The sequence below is a fragment of the Colletes gigas genome, unplaced genomic scaffold (genome assembly GCF_013123115.1).
Source record: "Colletes gigas isolate AHSC1104 unplaced genomic scaffold, ASM1312311v1 Colletes_gigas_Sc00007, whole genome shotgun sequence".
Classification (NCBI taxonomy): Eukaryota; Metazoa; Arthropoda; class Insecta; order Hymenoptera; family Colletidae; genus Colletes; species Colletes gigas.
Window position 1 is genome coordinate 552,174 of NW_025106636.1, and position 20,776 is coordinate 572,949.

The 20,776-nt window shown below is 38.4% G+C and overlaps 1 protein-coding gene and 1 long non-coding RNA gene across 5 annotated transcripts; one reads left to right on the forward strand and one right to left on the reverse strand.

The window, feature by feature from the left end:
* LOC122396519 (pancreatic triacylglycerol lipase-like) lies at positions 1-20,776 on the reverse strand. 4 transcript variants are annotated; one of them, XM_043395019.1, is made up of 10 exons: positions 20,491-20,776; positions 8,468-8,622; positions 7,957-8,111; positions 7,675-7,794; positions 6,667-6,813; positions 5,744-5,972; positions 5,019-5,441; positions 4,100-4,226; positions 3,462-3,677; positions 1-2,846 (listed from the first exon to the last, which is right to left on the reverse strand). In XM_043395019.1, coding segments are annotated over exons 1-10 (1,677 nt in total). In that variant the 5' UTR covers positions 20,493-20,776; the 3' UTR covers positions 1-2,743. The 4 variants fall into 4 exon arrangements, with proteins under 4 accessions (XP_043250954.1, XP_043250952.1, XP_043250956.1 ...); XM_043395017.1 differs by having other exon boundaries at positions 5,019-5,450; XM_043395021.1 differs by lacking the exons at positions 7,675-7,794; positions 7,957-8,111; positions 8,468-8,622; positions 20,491-20,776 and adding exons at positions 6,880-6,976; positions 7,138-7,618 and having other exon boundaries at positions 5,019-5,450.
* Positions 10,502-11,705, forward strand: LOC122396521. The gene is made up of 3 exons (XR_006259050.1): positions 10,502-10,608; positions 10,696-10,994; positions 11,071-11,705. It is a non-coding gene; the product is annotated as an uncharacterized LOC122396521 (long non-coding RNA).

A 20,776-nucleotide genomic window follows, 5' to 3' on the forward strand; every position in this document is an offset into this window, starting at 1 on the left:
GCTCTAGACTACTATGCCAAATGAATCAGTTGTATATTCACAATTATTATTGTTAGTTCTTTCACTGTTCTCTATTATTCTTCACTTTGTTTGGTCATTATCACCAGCCCCCCTTCTCTCTCTCTCTCCCCCCCAATAGTCCTATGAATGTTCGTAATGGCAATTTACTGCTAAAGTCTTACCAAGCTAATCATCAGCCCCCCGCTCCTCGTTTTCTATTTATTATTTATATGCAAATTATATGTTATACAGATAGAGATTATTAGATTATATTATGTATATCACTATATATCGTATTACGTACAGAGCGTTCCAAAATTATGGAACAGATGGAAATCGAAAAGCACTTTTTCATTTTGCAAGAGGCTTCCTTTTTCAACGTGCAAACAATTTCGATTCGGAGATCTGAGATTTTGAAGACTGACTGTGTCACATCGTGAGGTTTCCCTCCCACCCCTTCCTCCTTCTACTTCATATGTTTATTAGAATAATATTAAACCATCGGAGTGTGGTGCCCCTTCGATGAAAATGATTGTAAAAAGTACTTCGTTCGGACCCCTTTCAATCCTGATCCAAATGTTATACAATGAAAGTATTTCTTTCTTATAATAGTTAATAATAAAACGCTACTTTAAATGTAAACATGACAAAATTTAAGTAACAGATTTTTCTTTTTAAATAAATCTGTTGAAGGAACGCGTCACTTTTGATATCGGGCCAGTATCAGCTGGGTAAAGGATAGAAAGAGAATAGAAATAAATTTTCAAGTCCGTCACTATTATTTTTGTTCCCTCGTGCGTTATGTGTCTGTTTGATAAAAGACTAAGAATTCAATCGTTATTTTTTAAGGATTTTAACTTTTATTTACACGTTTCAACAGGAAATATTTGTAATAATATATATACATATATATACAAGTTAAAAGACGCGACTACATTACTTAAACGAATAACAATTTTCGTTGTACAAGACACAAGTAGCGTATATGGGTATTTTCATCTCGAATGTTCGAAGAAGAAATTTAAGCAAATAGACCATTTTCGCGAATTACGTGGATGTAGAAAAGTGTTAAAATAGTTACTTTTTATCTGCACTATTTTTCTGTATAGTTGTATAAATCTTATAATAGCTGTTTTCCGCTTTATCCAGGCGCGACGTTCGATCTATAGATCCCTTGTCTTCGTGCCCGAAATTAAGTATTATCCTGTCTCATTCAAAAAAAAAAAAAAAAAAAAACATTCTTAGATCGCAAAATGATGGAAGAATTGTTCGATTTCTATTAGGTGTGAGAAATTTAAATGTTTCGTTGTGCGCCATAATTCTCGAACACTCTGTATTTTACCAATCTTTGTTACCGCGTTGACCAAACGCGGACGGCTTTTTTACTCGATTATTGTTGAATCTCGTGTAAGATAAGAATCATGTGTTACCGTGTATAGCTGCACTCCGCGATGATCTTTTTGTATAAGCGACGAATCGACGTGTACAACGTTTATCGAGGAGTAAACATTGCAAAAAATTAGCAAGCTGTACAAGTGTGTTTCTTTCCCCGCAGCATTTAAACGTTTATTCTCGTAAAAAAGAAAAGATTATCATACTATTTTTTTTCTCTATAAGAACCGTACACCGTTAAAAATTCCGACCAGCAACATGCGACGTCGTGTCGTTTGCGTATGGCACCGACCGATTTATATTTTTACATTCGAAACGTTTATAAAAAATTATTTTCGATATTTAAGACGCGTTTAAAAATACGCGGTACAAGGTATTGATGTTTGTATACAGCCGTTGTTTTATTCTTGTTTTGTACAATTTCAAATCGAACGTTACCAGTAAATTATGTATTAAATATAATATTTAAATTATACAAGAAGAAAAAAAAAATATCACAAACTATTGTCGCAATTGTGCCGCAACAGGCATTGTTTTCGTGTAAATAACATACAGAAATTAGTATAGCAATTTTTTGCCAGTAACCGTTGATAATCGCTCGCAAAACACTTGCTTTTTTACACTACTCTAGCATTACCTTAGTTACATATACCCAATTTTATATACAAGATGTACAAAAGTAATCGATCATATTAATACTGCTGCAGATACACGCCTATTCCACACATCACACTTTCTTCGATCTAAGATAACGTTGCGTTTCTCGGGAACATGTTCGAATAGTCTTTCAAAATAGCGAGATTCTGGAAAAGATTACTATCTTTCTTTTTCATTTTTGTACGGAAAGATTTCTATGGCATTTGGATATAATTACTCGAAACATTACATTTTTCATAATTTTGTGATAACTACATGTACATACAGAAGGTTTTACAACGTATTTTTTCGTACAAAAGATACTCTCGACAGTTTTTCTCTTTTGCAATACTATTGATTACAATACCTAGCAGGTCTCAAACTAAAAAAAGTCTCAAACGCAGATTCGGTCTCATTTTGGTCCGTAGAATCGCCATCTAAAACGATGATCATTAATAGCCGAACACTCTGTATCTATATTATATGATTATAATCGAAGGCAAATATTTTTCCAAACGAACTTTTACCAGAAGCACGCTCTTTGAAACGAGCATAGATTTGTAAATAGATACGTGTTAAATTTGTCTGGATAAACTCTATACAATGTTCGTTATCCTGCTACAAGCGTTTAATTATCATACTTTCTACAGGAACAGCATTAAAATACCTTGAGCTAATAATCAATACCACTGTTTAGTAAATTCAAGGCGCTGCGTTAGCAATTATCGATGAACGATGCTGTGGATCCACTAGCAATCTCTGCGTACTCTTGTCTGCTCGCCGAACAAAGTTTACTGGTGAAATCTGCCTCTCTTTTCCTGCACGTACAAAATAACACAGGTAAACGTAATCATACTAACTTATTCGCACAGATACACATGCAACAGAAGCAATATATGAGCCATTTATTTTGAAAGTGGCGTAAGTCCAATCACAGCCATCAAAAATATATTATTTCCTAAACAATATTAATTATGCTAATTGGGATGATAAATTTGATACACTTAGAAACTCAGAAACATTACTCTACTATGTCATCTGTTCTCCATGTTTTTAAATTTAATCCAACGCAAACCCTTCAATCTCAATTCGAACATAAATGAACTTATGCCACTTTCATATCTGTAATATATGTAACAGGATTAGTTTGTAAACCATTAATGTTATTTAGAATGGTGAGTGATAGAAATTGATTAATATTGTGTTTGAAACTTTTTAGGTGTACAGAGATGTCTCGTGCAACTGGACTGAACTTTTCGACATTGGAAGGTTGTACGTAGCCACATGGATTCTTCATTAAGGACGTATTTTTAGTAACAGTCAATTTTTATCATTATTATTCATATACAAAGAATCACATTTAAAGAACTGTATTAATTGTAGCATGATTTGACAATTTTGTAGAAAGAATTGCGTTCAACCTAGGGGCTTACCCTCTGCCTGGAAGCTCCATAACATCGACGGTGACGCTGTTCACGTAAAGCCGATCGTTGCACCAAAAAAAGCACAGCGATCGCGGCTGCAGGACGTCCATGTCGTACATCCATGAAAGTTCGACTCGTCTAATTTTTCCAATTTCTCCGGTCGCCCCGGTTGGATGCGCGACGACCATTCGCACCGTCGATCCGTGTTCCAATTTCATGTAACCGCTGCAAGTTACGAGCGAAAGAAACGATAAAATTTGTTTTCGAAAGTACAGCTTACTGCAGACGCGCGTTTATGGTCGCTTTGCAACCAGCCACGCAACGTTATTTAAAAAATGAAATCGTGGTGCTTAGAATATGGGAAATTGTGGAATATGAATCGTGTTTCTTATTTTTTTTTTTTTTAATAATTTATTTTTAATACTTGGTAAAAGAACCCACAATATTCATTTCTAAATCACTGAAACAGTGACAATCAAATTTTTACCGAGTACGCTACTATTAATTAATTGTTAAATAAATTGAGTACACGATTTTCTTTATAAAAGTTTATTACATTACGTAGAAAGATTTATATTATTATTTCTATGAAAATCGAAGAGTTTAAAACTATTCAGACTATCGTATAAAGTGGGAAGAAAAGTTACCTCGGGGTGAGATCGACGTCGCGCATTATACCATTTTCGGCGCGAAGAGTGACCTTCATGAAACCTTGAACCCAGCTTTCCGCAGTCGGTGGTCGCGCAAGGTTGATAGTAATTCGATAATGTCTCCCTGAAATTGAAAGAATTGAAATAAAAGACATAAAATAGCAAGTAATCGTTGATATTGTTGAGAGACTGGCATCACAGATAACGACAAATAACGTTTTATCCGGTTACAATTTTTATTTCAGTCGTCGATAAATTGCGTGGATATTAATCGTGCGGCGAAATTGACGTTGTAGATTTCTAATCGATACGAATGTAGGCCAGTGTTAAATTAACGTCGAGACGTATCGCAATTTCCTTTGCGACGATAAAACGGTGAAAGTAGTTTGTCGCGATTCACGGCGATGAAATAATTGCAAGATACTCGCGGAAATTCAAAGAATCCCAAGAAACGAAAAACTGTTGGACAGTTTTCAATAGGTTTTTGTAAAATTCCAATCGTTTTATAGAAAAACATTATCGTTGGTTCAATTTTGCTCTTAACTGTTTATTATATTTGAATAATATTTTTGTTAGAGAATAGGTATAACGCAGCGTGTCGATTTTCGCGCGTTCTTTCTGATGGCAGAAAGCTAACGCATGCGCAAAAAGGAATCCCACGAAAATTCTAGTGCGCATGCCCAAAATTCCCACGAATGTCCCACAGTCCATCACTGCGTGCGAGACGAGTCACATCTACGCGGTAGTTCTACGTTCTAGCATTATTATACGTATATAGCTGTTCTTATTCTGTGTGGTTAGTGGTGTATATAATGGATTAATATCCCGAGTGAGAAACAGTCCGACAATTTTGGTTATAATTTTTGCAGGTGAAAGAGTAAGAAAGGAAAGAACAGAACGTATCGTCGCTACTCACTGCAATAGGGGTCGTCTTTGCCAGTGGAGAAAAAGAATTTCGAGCCCAGCAACGACAGGACATCGTGCCCCATTGCCTGACGTCTGACCAGCGCTGGACTACTGTCCGCATGATATCCCATTACGCCGCAACTGAGGCTGTTGTTGCTCTTGCAAGAGAAACACTCGCCTCTTAGAAAGCTGGCGTAACTGGAGCATTCGTGCGCTACGTACTGGCACCTAGAGTTTATGCTCTCGATGAACAGTTTAATGGCACGCACGTGATTGCAGGCCACTAACACCCTCGATGCTTCTTCCAGGCCCTCCCTGATCAGCGTCAGAGGCAAGGATGGTGTCGTCTCGCTCAAGTCCGTGCACCCTGGCTGTTCCTTGCCATTGTTCGGATAGAAGTCTAGATGACCGCACGGCTGGCTCATCCCGTATCCTGGAAGTCCTTATCGTATACTAAATTAGTTTGGATGTGCGTTGAGATTTGTCTAACCTCTTTTCTCTTAGTTTGCAGTAAGTAACTTTAACCCTTTAACAGCCTAAGAAATTACAAAACGTGGAACAGGGATGTCTATTTCTCGTAGACATATTTATTTTAGAAAGGAGAATAACAATGTAAGAAGATGGTGCACTTCATCTTGTACTCGTACCTACCGGTGATTAAATTTGTTTATTCAGGTTATTTTTAAGAAGACTTGTAATTTTTCAGGCTGTTCCATCGACGAATGGCCTTCTTACCTAGGAAAAAGATGCTTTTACCATCGGTGTGAATGACATCGACCAGCTTCGCATCTGTGTAATCGAGTCTCAGATGACTTGGCATTCCTTGGAAGTAGGGCTCGGCAGGATCCAAACCTGTGATGCGGCCAATATTTCCACTTAATTTTTCACCGGCATAACCGGCTGTGTGCGCCCCTAAACTGTGCCCGATTAAGTGCACATCGTTCGGATCCAGTCTATAATTTGTCTGTTTCATAGGGGGACGATCATTTTTATTGTTTTTCTCAACCACCTTTTTAGGCAGAAATTCGTCGAACTAGCTAGCAATTATTAATACATTACGATTGATCGAATAACCGTTCGGATACGCGACATATTCAATTCTCAAGGAACTGAATTAATAGTGTTTTGTAATAATGATTCACATCGTCTGGGTTACCCCTGGGGAAAATTTTAATGGGAGATTCTGGAGGCCAAAATAAGACGAAAATCAAGAATAGCAATTTGTTGATCGAGGCTTCGTTAAAAAGTTATTAACGTTACGTTAAATAATTCGAAAAAATGTGCCGATTTCCGAATTACGGACGTGGAGGTTATAAAAGGTGTCCTTGAATCTCCATAATGTTCATAAATTAATCCTAGAAAAAGAGTAATTAACAAATTATCGAACAATGGTTCGATTTATCAAAATGGCGGAAATGTGATCTCTCTCTCTCTTTGTTGCACACTATTGCCCTCTCTTTTTAATCTCGCTGCTTCGCCAGTAGGTGGCGACGCAGTGTACTATTTCTCGACAAACTTGAGCGTTCTGCCGTAGATGGCGTTGCAGTTGAACGAGAAAGAGAGAGAGAGAGTTTGAAATTAATTAGTTTCGAGTAATATGTAGATCGGTTACAAGGTACTATAAAAGAAGAAAATGTAAAAGTAAAGAAAGCATTTACCTGCAAGTGCTTGATCAGATGGGCTATCTCGAGGCCTACGAGTCTGGTGTTGGCGGTCGCCTGGGTATAAAGTGGGAGGCTACCTCCGGCCCAGTCGACGACGATGACGTTGTAATCGTCGTGGTTCAGTAGCTCGTTCCTCATCTCCTACGATTAATGAAAATTCAGGTGACCATGTTGACAAAGATACCGATCACACAAGATATTATTTACAAAGAAGGTCTTCGACAATTTTTGAGCTTCACTGTTAATTGTACAGGGCGATTCATCTAACTGGGCGACACTAAATTGTTCACGAGAGCCGCTTGTTCTGTGAAAAAATTTACCAGTCTTAGGTTGTGCGTGTGTCTTGAACAGCCACTGAGATATTAAGTTAGATATACATGTATACATATGTAGTACATTTTATGTAAATTACGCGTTACGCGACACTAGGTTTGGCAACAATAATACAGATGGATTCTCGCTAACGTAGAACTTGTATGCAATAATGCTTGTCTATGATCAGAGAACGGTCCAACTGATCCGCTCATGGCCACTGTCTTTATTCTCGATTACGTCAAACGTTACTCCAGTGTATGACAGATAATTTCAGAGATATTTGCAAGGTTTATAAAAAAAAACAGAAAATCTACTTTACCGACTGTACCAGGCCCATTCGATACCCGTGACATATACATTTTTTTTTTTTTTTAAATGACCCCAAGAACACAAATTTAACCGCTAAACATGGGGCCACGGAAATCGTAATCTCCCCGTAATTTCAATCATGCTATTCAATGCAGTTCTTCAATCTGTTCAAAACAAGGGTTGTGTCATTCCAAGTTTACTAACTTATATCGATTTATTTCTATTCATTTTCGTCGAAACATTAGTGTCTACTATTACTTAATTTCGCAATGGCCTTAAGCAGTCAGTTGTTTTTAAATAAAATACAGTATCTACCTGGCTGTAACAATCGTGAATTAAACAAGTGTAAAATTAACGTTAAAGAATCATTGGGCTTACCTTGACCCAATTACTAAGAGGAGTATCTATAAAACCATGTATGATGAATTTCGTTTTCCTTTTTGGATTAAAGTAGGATCGTTTGATAGACTTATCCTTAGCGACTACTAGCACCTGGCCCTGAAACAGAAACGAATAAACTAAAAAGTAATAGACGATGATTAGATCAAGCGACATCTATCAATATGTTGCACCACCGATCGATAGAAATATTTAAAAAAAAATAAATCTCAGTCTTTCGACAGTAGATTGACGATGTAACCCGGACTTAAATATACTCACTTCCGTAGGATTTTCTTTCGTGTACAAGATAAACCTTGTGTTGATAACTTCTCTCGGTAGAGGGAACACGTTCAGTGGTCTGTGGATGAGGTGGTACCAGCTCCTGGTTATATTCAAACAGCCTAGCTCGTCGTAGCAACGCGTCTCGTTCTCGACTAACAATGAAAACACACTCGAGCATAAATTACAAAAATTATGAAACATTCGTCCGGTTTCGAGGTACATTGACATTGCGATTAAGTGCTCTTTTAGCGAATTTAGTCCTTCTTTCTTGCTTCGAACCTTCAGTTTGACGTTTGGCGATAACTTGTAACTCGGATATTCGTTAACGCGTAACAAAATGGCTGTAATTCAACAATCCCGGATAAGTAGGCAACGTAAGTGCAATAGATTTTATGTAATTTCATTCCAACGTTCGAGTATTGCAATCTTTATTTATTTGTTTTATTCGTTGGAGCAAGGCTCTGTTATTCTAGCTATTATTTGAAATATAACTATCGGCGATAATTACATGGCAACCAAGGAATGTTGACCTCGATACGATCGCTTCGCGCCCATTGCCAAGGGTCTAGGATTCCGGCGGAACAGATAACAGGAGTCAATGCGACGAGTAACAGGATCGATGCCCCCTCGCCCTCAGTAACTCCTTGCTTCTTCCTCCTCAACCTGCAACGTAACAAGAAAAGCTAAAAATAGTCATAGTTGGCGGGAAACAAACATTTCGTGGCGCTGCTTTGTTGAGGTTAGGAACTCGAGAAATTCGCAGGAGGGCAGACAAGGAAAGGAGGCATTTTAACGGTTTGAAATTTTTTCGTCGAAAAATTTAGACATTTATTGAATTTTTTTTCTCGAAACTGATTAGGAATTCGAGGGTATGTCTATTCACCAAAAATGATTGTAATTTGCCTCCCTCCCTAAAAATAATTTTTTTAGAACGATTTGAAAGTTTTCTTTTTTCGTCGAAAAATTTTGGCGCCAAATTAGATTTTCGGTAAGGAATTTTTTTCTCGAAAGTGCCTAGGATTTGGAGGATATGTATAATGACCAAAAATGATTGTAATTGACCTCTCTACCTAAAAATAATTTTTTTAGAACGATTTGAAATTTTTTTTTTCGTCGAAAAATTTTGGCACTTGAATTTTTTTCTCAAAACTGGTTAGGATTTCGAGGATATGTCTATTCACCAAAAATGATCGTAATTGACCTCTCTACCTAAAAATAATTTTTTTAGAACGATTTGAAATTTTTTTTTTCGTCAAAAAATTTCACACCTTCTCGAATTTTTTTCTAGAAATCGGTTAGGATTTTGAGGGTATGTCTATTCACCAAAAATGATTGTAATTTGCCTCCCTAGCTAAAAATAATTTTTTTAGAATGATTTGAAATTTTTTTTTTCGTCGAAAAATTTTGGCACTTGTTGAATTTTTTTCTCGAAACTGGTTAGGATTTCGAGGGTATGTCTATTCACCAAAAATGATTGTAATTGATCTCCCTAGCTAAAAATAATTTTTCCAGAATGATTTGAAATTTTTAATTTTGTCGAAATATTTCACACCTTCTCGAATTTTTTTCTCAAATCTGGTTAGGATTTCGAGGGTTTGTCTATTCACCAAAAATAATGGTAACTGACCTCTCTACCTAAAAATAATTTTTTTAAAACAATTTGAAATGTTTGAATTTAATTGTTAATAACTTTTTAATCGAGCCTCCATCAACAAATTGGTATTCTTGATTTTCGTCTTATTTTGGCTTGTAGAATCATCCCTTAAAATTTTTTCCAGGTGTGGCCGAACAAGCTGTGCAAGGTGATGAAATTAGAGGATTTATTAAGAACAGGAAGATCCTCGTGCACGGAGTAAAAGCAACAACAAGTCGTCCCGACCCTGCACCGCGCGTCTACTTTCCCCGCGTTCCGTTTAGACGACTTTCTTCCCGCGCTGACGCATTCCTGCCCGATGAAAACAAGAAAGAGGAAAGCCGGCAAAGGGAGAGGAAGTTCGAAGGAAAAAAAAAAACGATCCAGTCGATTTAAAGGAAGAGAGAGGCGTGTGCAGGAAGTGGAACAGCATTGCCGGAGGGAAGGACGTCGAATTTAGGCCGCGATCGTGTACCCGGCCCCCTCCCTTGTTACCGGGTACACGCATGAGCAATGTCGGTAGCTCTGAAACAGTAAACGATCAGGACGTGTCACGCGAATCGTCGATCAACGACTACCAAACATCACAGCGCAACGGGTTTCCCAATAACAGCGATAGAACTTTCAATTATCAACTAGCAAGTCCTCCATTAGAGACACAGAGAGTTGCTCGACGCTTTCAAATTCTTGACACAAACTTTGTAACTTGAATCGAATGCAAGAGACTTCACGATTCTGTTGTTTCTGTTCATTGTTTACAAAAACACCAAAATGAAACCATAACAGACACGTGACTCTGGCGGATCGCTATGCAAATTTGCATTTTTATCAATAGAGTGATGAAATAGGAGCTTTGCAGAGGATCGTCTCAATCTCTAAATTGTATAATAATTTGTATCCATGTTGTATGCATATTGTAGCAAGTCCTCGATGAGAGATACAGAGAGTTACTCGACGCTTTCAAATTCTTGTTCGACTCGAGCTTTATAACATATGCATTTAAAGAAATAGCCTTGGTAAATAGATAGAATAGGATAGGATGCATCGACTGTGTCCGGTTTCTTTTGCTAGCAACAGCAATAATTCGATCTTTTGTATTCCAGATGTTGACCAAGTCATCCTTGAATCGTTAAACCCTGTACCGTGAAGAGCATCGAGCTATGAAATGTACACTTTTGTAACTTCCAAGACGCGGATGATTCCTATTCCTACGATAATGGATATACTTGAACATACGACGTTATTAACTGGTGATGGTCTACGTAGAGATCCCCCTGCGTCATAGATGAGCTAATTTATAGATCACTAATCATTAGTTATTACTCATAAAAATGTTATCCGAATTGTATCACACAGGACATTCGAATGACAAAAGTTCTCGAATACTCGAGTTTGATTCCAGGTAATACGGCGTAGCAAATAATAATTATCCGATATTAAACAGTGGAGATTGCTAATATTTTAATTAAATTTCACAGACGATCCGTAGAATCAGAAAATGTTATTTTTGGCTAACGTTGCGACAGCCTGGAAGGGACCACGTTAATCTCGCCTGGACTGTTGATGGTTTCTTGTTACTAACCACGGCCTAACATCGACGGGGCAACGCTGGCGCCGTAGTTACACTCTCGCTTTCGAAATAATAATTATTTAATATCCAGAAGCCCAGGGTGAAATGCGAGCGGAGTGGTACCGGTTTTCGGGCGTCCCGTCCCATCCAGCGGCCGCTCGCGAGCGGTTTTAAACGCTTCTTTCTCTTTCTTCCATTCTTGCGAATAAATTGTCCGGCAGTAATGAAAGCATTTTCGAAAAGGCGATACCCCCGGCCGCCGCGCGTTGCCCCACAAAACGTTAAACTGGATTTTACGTAACGAAACTCGGCATCGCGTTGGCACGTGTAAACACCAAAGGTGTAATCTAGCGGTTTTTCTTTGATTTTATCCTCGCTTGAAACAGCATTCTTACCATTTTGGTAACGGGCAAGCAAAATATGGCGTAAATGCAACTTCTGATTTTCCATATTTGACGAAACAAAATTGTTTACAAACAAGCTTCGAAGTGTCGGCTGTGAATATGTACAGGGTGTTCGGCCAACCCTGGGAAAAATTGTAATCGGGGAATTCTAGAGGCCACAATAAGACGAAAATCAAGAATAACAATTTGTTGATCGAGGCTTCGTTAAAAAGTTATTAACAATTAAATTCAACAATTTCAAATCGTTCTAAAAATATTATTTTCCGTTGCGGGGGTCAATTGCAATCATCTTTGGTCATTAGACATATCCTCGAAATCGTAACCAGTTTCGAGAAAAAAATTCGAGAAGGTGTGAAACTTTTCGGCGAAAAAAAAAATTTCAAATCGTTCTAAAAAAATTACTATTAGCTAAGGAGGTAAATTATAATCATTTTTGGTGAATAGACATACCCTCGAAATCCTACCCACTTTCGAGAAAAAAATTCGAGGTGTGAAATTTTTTGACGAAAAAAAAAATTTGGAATCGTTCTAAAAAAATTATTTTTAGGTAGGGGGGTAAATTACAATCATTTTTGGTGAATAAACATAACCCCGAAATCTTGCGCATTTTGGAGAAAAAAATTCAGTATGGTCGAAACTTTAAACGTTAATAACTTTTTAACAAAGCCTCCATCAATAAATTGGTATTCTTGATTTTCGTCTTATTTTGGCCCCTAGAATCCACCATTAAAATTTTTCTCAGTGTTAACCGAACACCCTCTATAATTATTGTATATTTAAGTCTTATTTTTTTATTCTAAATAGTTAAAATCAGTTTTTCCCCCGATATTCTCGATAGAAGTACCTAATCGTGCGATGGATTACGCAAACGGTAATTGTTCGAAATTAGATTGCGTGATCGACGGAGTCAATAGCATGGAAACCGTTCTTCTTCGAGCAACTCCGATTTCTCCAACTAAAATTCATCGGATTTCCCTACTCGAACGATATTTGTCTATACATTTGGATGCTATTTAGAAATGAACGAGTTCCAATTCATTTCCCTTAACGTCTCGCAGTTAGAGTTCATTTCTCTTTTAACTACCCAGGTGAAAACTCATGCGATCAATATTGATCAACGCGCGTAATGGCGACGCGAGACCAACGACGGATAAACGAACATACTATAAAAGTATCTGAGATTCGGTTTGGTATAATGCGTCTGAAATTGCAAGAATCACAGAGAAAGCCGCAATTTTTGTTTATATAGATTTAACAAGCGTCGGGAAAGTAACACGGTCTCCTCTCGCTTTCTGCTCGGGGCGTACAATAACTAGCAAACGTTGAAAATATTCGGGCACGTTGGTGTCACGTAACTCCATTCACTACACGTGTGAATTGTTAGGAAACGAATTTACAGTCCCGTGTCGCCTAATTGTGTCGAGTGAAGTCATTTTCGTTGGTAACCGAATTGTCTCCTGTAACCGATGATAGGAAGGATCGTCAGGATTTTATTGATTCTTCCTAGCTAACACGGTTTGCATTACATGCAATTCATTCGCTCATAAACTATTCTGCCATTAAAACATTTTGACGGCCACTGTGTGGCGTGTGCGTGATCTACCGTGTATCAGTCACCATTTCATCATACATTATTCAACTTATCACGTTTGTCGAGGGTGCATTTATAATTCCTTATAATAATAGTGTGTGTTGACAACGGCGTGGCGCTGCTTCGCTGCGGTCAGGTTAGGAACTCGGGAAATTCGTAGGAGGACAGAAAAGGAAAGTAGGGGACGCGTTTTGTCCGGGGCTGCTAGTGCTTTACTCATTAGTAAAGCTTCCTAGCAGGTCCTGCCTTAGACGATTGGGATATTGAGAAGTCGTTCGAGTATATATAGCAACTGAGGGGTTGGTCGAGCGCTTGTGAGAGCGCGAGCCCTCTGGTGGCGACGCCACAACGGTCTTCACGCGATACGTGCGGCCATTAAAGTGTTAAGGAAATAGGATTCTGTGGGTTCAAAAGTAAGACATACTAGGGTCGTTCAATAAGTGCTTAGAAAGAGATAGAGAAAGAAATTATTTCAGGTAGATTTTTTCGTTATTTTTCAACGGAATCTCCAACTTTTTTAAGTCATCCAAAAAGTAAGATTTCGTAAGTGATTTTTGTTCGTCGAGTTATCCCGATGACCTAATCCCGCTGTCCACCGCGCAGGGGAAATGCTTTCGATTTATATTTACGGTTAACGTAATCACGCCTTTCTCCTCTTTCTATGTCACACCGGTTACGCAATGCGCGGCCAGAAATTTGCGGTCCGCGGAATAAATTTCACCGGCTCGGGCCGCGAAAGACTACAAGAACGATTATTCAAACTCCATTCTATGGCTCCGTGTGCCAGAAAACGTTCCTCGTACGCAGCTAAAATGGCGATTCGATATTGAGAAAAGTTCACTGGGACCATCTATTCTCAATTACATTATCCCCAAGGAGCAATTGTTTCAAACAGACTAGGCTTCTTACAATAGTAAGCTAAAGCGTCCTTTTTAATTTTAGTTTACAAGGAATCTAAAGTTCTATCGTACTAGACTCTTAGGAACAAGAAGAGGGACCCTTAAACTGTACAAAAATATTTTTCTAGTCCATTTCTGATTATCTTTTATTAAATAGTAGCCAAGTCTTTTAATCCCGTTCGACAATGGAAGTCGGTGTACAGCGTGGTGTAAAACGCAACAAATGCTGGTTGGTTTCCGCTGGTACCGAGTCTATTTCAAACAGAAAATATAGAAAATTAAAACACTGTAGAAAAAATTGTTAAATTAAAAGACTTAACTATTATTTATTAAAAGGTGGTATAGAATGGACTAATAAATTATTTTCATATAGTTTAAAAGAAAATATTATTCCATGTGAAATTATTAATAAAAAATATAATTTTTAAGTCTCTTTATTCTTTACGAACAGAATTAAAAAGAAAGGCGTTTGATTGATTTACAACCGTTTGTTTACTAATAAGCGTTCAATTTTGTTTGCAAAACCGGAGTGGAAACAGTGTTAAGGACAACGGAGGCGCAGTATACGTATAAACCGCGATGCTTCCGGTATCGCGTATATTCCGTGTTTCGGTTCGCACTTCCTGTATAATTAGTCACGGCAGCCGTTCAAATTAATTCGCGTTAGGGACCGCTAGAAATTTACAAAGGCGAAAAAGAACAGCTCCGTCGCGGTTCGAGCGCACGCGCAGCAAGAATGTGCTTTCTGGTACGAGAAAACCGCGCTACAGACAGCGGACGATAAACGGTTTCGTTTCATAATAGCATAATCGAGACGTTTCATTTTTCCCCCCCTTTTTTTTTTTCTATCGAACGCAACAGTGTGTTCTCAGAGAAATTTCGTTCGTTGTACTTTCGAGCAGGGTAGAGACCGTTCGAATAGTTTTACTACACCGACCCGATTTTTCCATCGTCGTTTACGATCGGCCGTAAAATATTCTGCGGATCCGCGAGCAAAAAATTATCCCGGATAATTGGATTTAAAATGGTCTTTGCCGATGAGGCAATTCCGACTCGCGAACGGTGAAAATGGGTCGAGAATAATTCCCTCGATTTCCGTTGGAAATCGCTACCTTGTAGGTGGGTTACAAATTATCGAAACATGGAAATTCCGGTGTGGCGACAATCGCGACATCTACGATATAGGCATCGTACTCTGCCATCTAGGTTTCGTGAAAAGGTACCATGCACGTGGTCGACCTATCTCGGGCTCAGTCTGGTTTCGACAGCTTTACGAGTAACGTGTTTGTATATAAATTCTATAAAAGTACAACTGTGATTTCTTCAAACTGTTTCCCGCCATCCATCAGCATGGTAGCTGGTTCTTAATTGTTCATTTCCATAAATGGATGTATCATGCAACTGAAAAGAAGTCAGATCAGAGATTGGTAAAATTGTATTTGCTAAGATCGGAATAGCGAAGATGGTATACATATGTAGAAGAATTTTGGCGCCTAATTAGTATTTTCGGTAAGGAATTTTTTTCTCCAAAGTGGGTAGGATTTCGGGGGTATGTGTAATGACCAAAAATGATTGTTATCGATCCCCACAACCGAAAATAATTTTTCCAGAACGATTTGAAACTTTTTTTTCTCGTCGGAAAATTTTGGCGCCAAATTAGATTTTCGGTAAGGAATTTTTTTCTCGAAAGTGGGTAGGATTTCGGGGGTATGTATAATGACCAAAAATGATTGTAATCGACCCCCGCAACCGAAAATAATTTTTCCAGAACGATTTGAAACTTTTTTTTCTCGTCGGAAAATTTTGGCGCCAAATTAGATTTTCGGTAAGGAATTTTTTTCTCGAAAGTGGGTAGGATTTCGGGGGTATGTGTAATGACCAAAAATGATTATACTTAACCCCCGCAACGGAAAATAATTTTTTTAGAACGATTTGAAATTTTTTAATTTAATCATTAATAACTTTTTATGGAAGCCTCAGTCAAGAAATTGATATTCTTGATTTTCGTCTTATTTTGGCCTCTAGAATCTCGTGTTAAAATTTTTCCCAGGGGTGGCCGAACACCCTGTATATGTAGAGAAAGATCGAGTGAAAAACGCGAAGCTGGTTCATTAAAAGGTGTTTCCGTCTTTGACATTTTCTCTTGGAATAATTGCGAAACGTGTAGCGTGCTGGTTCGCTTCGTGCGCGTTTAGATTTTTCCCCCTTGGACCGTTTGATTACTTTCTAGTTCACGGGATCATCGAGATATCGCCGTACTCTCGCGAACAGGTCGATCTTCGTAGGCCTGGACGTAGACATTTCTTTCCAAACTCGTGAGTGTGCATTTCGGGGAAAGGATCAACGCAGAAAAATATCCAAAATACATTCCCGTCGCTGAAACAAACAGGTTTCCATTATAACGAAACATTATAGACGTCGCGTACTCGCGGGTGGGGGAAATATGCAGATGAGTATATGCAGCTGATGCGAAAGTAGTTGTTGCAGATGGCGCTGCTACGTAATGGTGGCGCCCGAGAACAACACTCGATGCTCTTCCGTTCCATATACTTTTGCTCCCTCTATATTTCACCGGCAGACTGCGTTTCTAATTTGTATGCGGTTCGTGACACGGTTCGTGATTTCAAAATTTATTCAAAAGTAATTGTTTCGACTCGAAAAAAAACATTCTGCGTAGAATCGTGCATTGTGTTCGTCTCGACTCGCGTCACCGTTCCGGAATCAATTAACACGTAATTGGGTAGGAAATATTCGCGCGAACCAACCATCGCGATCGATTGTTTCCGATGTTTCAAGATTACACGTACGAACGCGTAATACTTCCGCGTGAAACGAAATTCCGTTCGAGAACTTTCTTTTAAAAATTAGAATTTCATAAGAACCGTCAAGCCAAACTTCGGACGCGAGGTGGTGAAACCTAGTTAACCTCAACGAGCGAGGTGTTCTTGGGACAGCCTCGAGTCGAAGCTTCGTTAGTTTCGTAATAGATCCACCCTCGTGTACAAACCAGTTATATCCTACGAAACAGATTCAAGGTAACGCAATAATTCTCCAAGTCTTATCCGTAAGATCAATTGAAAAACTCTGGAGATATTTTTGGTAATTTTATTAGCCTGTGCTGTTTTCGACATACGAATTTCGCAACAGCAATTATATTTGAATAGACACGTAAGAGGAATGTAAAAAATTTAATAGATTTGAAGTTGTCAACAATTATTCAAGTTAGATTCCATCAAATTAACCAAATCGCGAAGATATTTACATATTTTTGACGCGTACAGCCGGCTCTTGTTCGAGGTTATGTGATCTTTTTAAAATTCCACATTACCGGCAATTAGTAGGGAATAGACTATTTATTACCTACGATACCTCGTCGGAAGTAGTCTAAAATAGTAATCAATGGTTTGCAACCTACGTGAACACGTAGATACCCAGCTAGACATGTTAAAGATATTTCTCTTGTACGAATTGAATTAGGAATTTTTCACCGATCGATTAATTTATTCTGATAAATAATAAGCTGCTAGTAGATACACATAGGGCAGAAGACATCTTGGAATGTCACGTGGACTGCTTTCTTCGTCGGTAAAATCACTCCCTTTTGAATCTCCTGAATTATCGACAGGGTTGCTCTCACTGTCGGTAACATCATTTCCCTTGACCGTTAGGAACCATTGAATTTTTCATTTGTTCATTTTCTTTCTTTTTTTTGTGAGTAGTATAACGGAAGCGACACATGATATATAACGGTATTATAATAGATATTAAAATACAACGAAACAATCTGTTAGACAAGACCAAAGAGAAAATTATCTTCGGTACTCTTTCTTCTTTTTTTTTTTAAATCATCGACCACCGCGCTAGGAATAATTTCAACGTCGAGGAGACGCGGCTCGAGGCGTACAAAAATTTATTAACGATTCCGCTATTCCGCGAACGAGCAATTCCGCGGTAATTCCCCGAGATCGAATGATTTTTCGCGTTCGCGTTAAACGTACCGGCGAAATCGCGTGCCGCTTAAGACCACCGAAGCGTGAAGAAGCCAAACTTCCTACACACCGTGAATCTTTGGCATTTTGCACGCGAAGGTCTTTTCACTCGACGGATTCCATCTTGATCGGACGTCATCTTTTCATAAACGACAGATATTAAGATCTAACGTACGAATTATCGATAATTTTTTAAATATCGAACGCTGTATGGCAACCATCTTGAATATCGAATTTTAAAAAAATCCTCGGACGTTATGGTCGTGAAAGGAATATTTTATTCGTCAAATACTCGTACATGGAATCGTAAATTAGTTAAATATTTAGAAAAAAAAGTATCACTTCTGGGATAAGCGATTAGGATTTCGACGTTTGAATTCATTGTAGCCATTGCTGTGATACGTGGTACAATCAACCCAGGAAGAGGATAGTGCATAAATTAATACTCTGTCGATTTAGAATCATACAAATTCGCTTTTAACATTCGAGATCGAACATCGATACTTCCTGTTGGCCAATACGTCGAAAAACTTAAACATACAACGGCGGCGTATTAAAGCGCTATTTAAAGGTGTTGCGTGTCGTGAATCCGAATTATATTCGACTGTAAATAGAAATTTTAATCGTGATCGGAGTGACGACTATCACAACAGATACATACGTTGATAAAGGCCTAGCGGATCAGGATAAAGATCAGGATAAATGTTTCACTAATTCTAATTCACTCATGGGAAAAATTTTAATGGGAGATTCTAGAGGCCAAAATAAGATGAAAGTCAAGAATACCAATTTGTTGATGGAGGCTTCGTTAAAAAGTTATTAACAATTAAATTCAACAATTTCAAATCGTTCTGGAAAAATTATTTTCGGTTACGGGGGGCAATTACAATCATTTTTGGTGAATAGACATACCCCCGAAATCGTAACCAGGTTCGAGAAAAAAATTCGAGAAGGTGTGAAACTTTTCGACGAAAAAAGAAAATTTCAAATCGTTTTGGAAAAATTATTTTCGGTTGCAGGGGTCAATTACAATCATTTTTGGTGAATAGACATACCCCCGAAATCTTGCGCATTTTCAAGAAAAAAAATTCAGAATGGTCGGAACTTTAAACGTCAATAACTTTTTAACGAAGCCTCAGTCAAGAAATTGATATTCTTGATTTTCGTCTTATTTTGGCCTCTGGAATCCTCCATTAAAATTTTTCCCATGGTTGGTCGAACACCATGTATACCTGTTATTTTGTATTAATATCGTTTGAGAAAGGAGGTAAAAGCGTACAAGGAAATAGAGTTTCTATACTAGATAGTCCAATCGTTAACGACCAAACTTATTTAAGATTTTTTACTCGGTACAACACTTCAATCGCAACCCCATGTTTCTCTAGAATAATAGAATAAGAGGAAAAAAACTATTGAATAATAGATTTGGAAAATGGCGTTCGTAATCTTTTTTAATCGTTTCAATCAATTCCATTGAAATGTTGTAACTTGACACGCGTATGCAATTTCATGAATCCGTTTCTAAATTAGAAGGTCAATGAGCAACATACGCTCGACTCTCCTACAACATATTAATATAGCTGATTAAGAATTCATTGCAAACGCCGCTTTCACCGGTTGCATTTAACGTTCCCGGCGAGACACATCTAACGACTCGGTACGCGGATTCGCAACAATAGATACACGTTTTCCAAATAAATTGCACAACCGTCGATCGTATCCAACGTGGAAGTAATAATGCCTATCGCAATCACGATCTACGGCGATCGTACGCGAGGAGATCGACCTTGACCATAACAATGTCAAGAAGACACTGCGTAGGAGAGCTTGTTGTTGTTGTTCCTCTTCGAGTCTGACGTCGATCGATATTTATTTAAATATTCAAATTTTATTCGTTCGATTCGGTGGTTTCGAATATAATTCGAACAATTAACCGCTGGTTTCGCTGATAACGTTCCCAATAATGGTTCTCGTGCAATACATTTATTCGCAGCATTTAAATATAAACTCTCCATTTTATACAAGTCCTTAAGTGGGCAGGTCATTTCTACGAATTCAAGTGACAATGAGAGACGTAAAGAGGGGAGTCTGCGAGATGCAATTCAGTGTATCGATAACGATCGGCGTCAAGTTACGCTCGACACGCTCGACGCTCGCTTCCAAGATTGGGTTAGGATCAGGAGGGTTAGGAACGTACACGTACATTCACAAAGATAATTAATGTCAAAGGAAAAGTCAAAAATAATTTAAAGATTAAGAATTAAATGTTAGAGATAATTAATGCAAACGACGATCGGTCGTATCCGCGTTGAAAAGAGATGTTATCGTAGTCGGGAGAGACGTAGATCGAATACCGATCGCATATGCTGATAAATAAGCGGCAGGATCGTCTCGAAAGCCAAGGCTGTTCGCGCGGGGCAGATTAATAAGTAAACAAGCACATACATTTTCGAAGTTTCTCTTTCATGTCACGGCCTCACGTCGCCCTCGAACGGTCCCCCATGTTTGCTGGCTGACAAACGGGCAGGATCTCGTATCAAACTCGTTCGCGTGTGGTCCTCGCGAGCACTCGATCAACGGAGACGTGTCGCATCACAGGTTCGATCGCTATCACCGATTCTCACACGATTCCGTTCCCCGATACCTCGACGCGATTCCGCGATAGAACACACTGCAGGGAAACGGGTAAAACAGATCTCGAAGAAATGAGGACGAGACACTACGCGGTGAG

What these genes read in the sequence shown, in the direction of transcription:
- LOC122396519 (XM_043395017.1), bottom strand. An exon ending in CGAAAGAAAATCCTACGGAA is followed by an intron (nt 7,795 to 7,956) that starts GTGAGTATATTT and finishes TTTCTGTTTCAG; the next exon opens with GGCCAGGTGCTAGTAGTCGC. An exon ending in TAAAAGCATCTTTTTCCTAG is followed by an intron (nt 5,451 to 5,743) that starts GTAAGAAGGCCA and finishes GTATACGATAAG; the next exon opens with GACTTCCAGGATACGGGATG.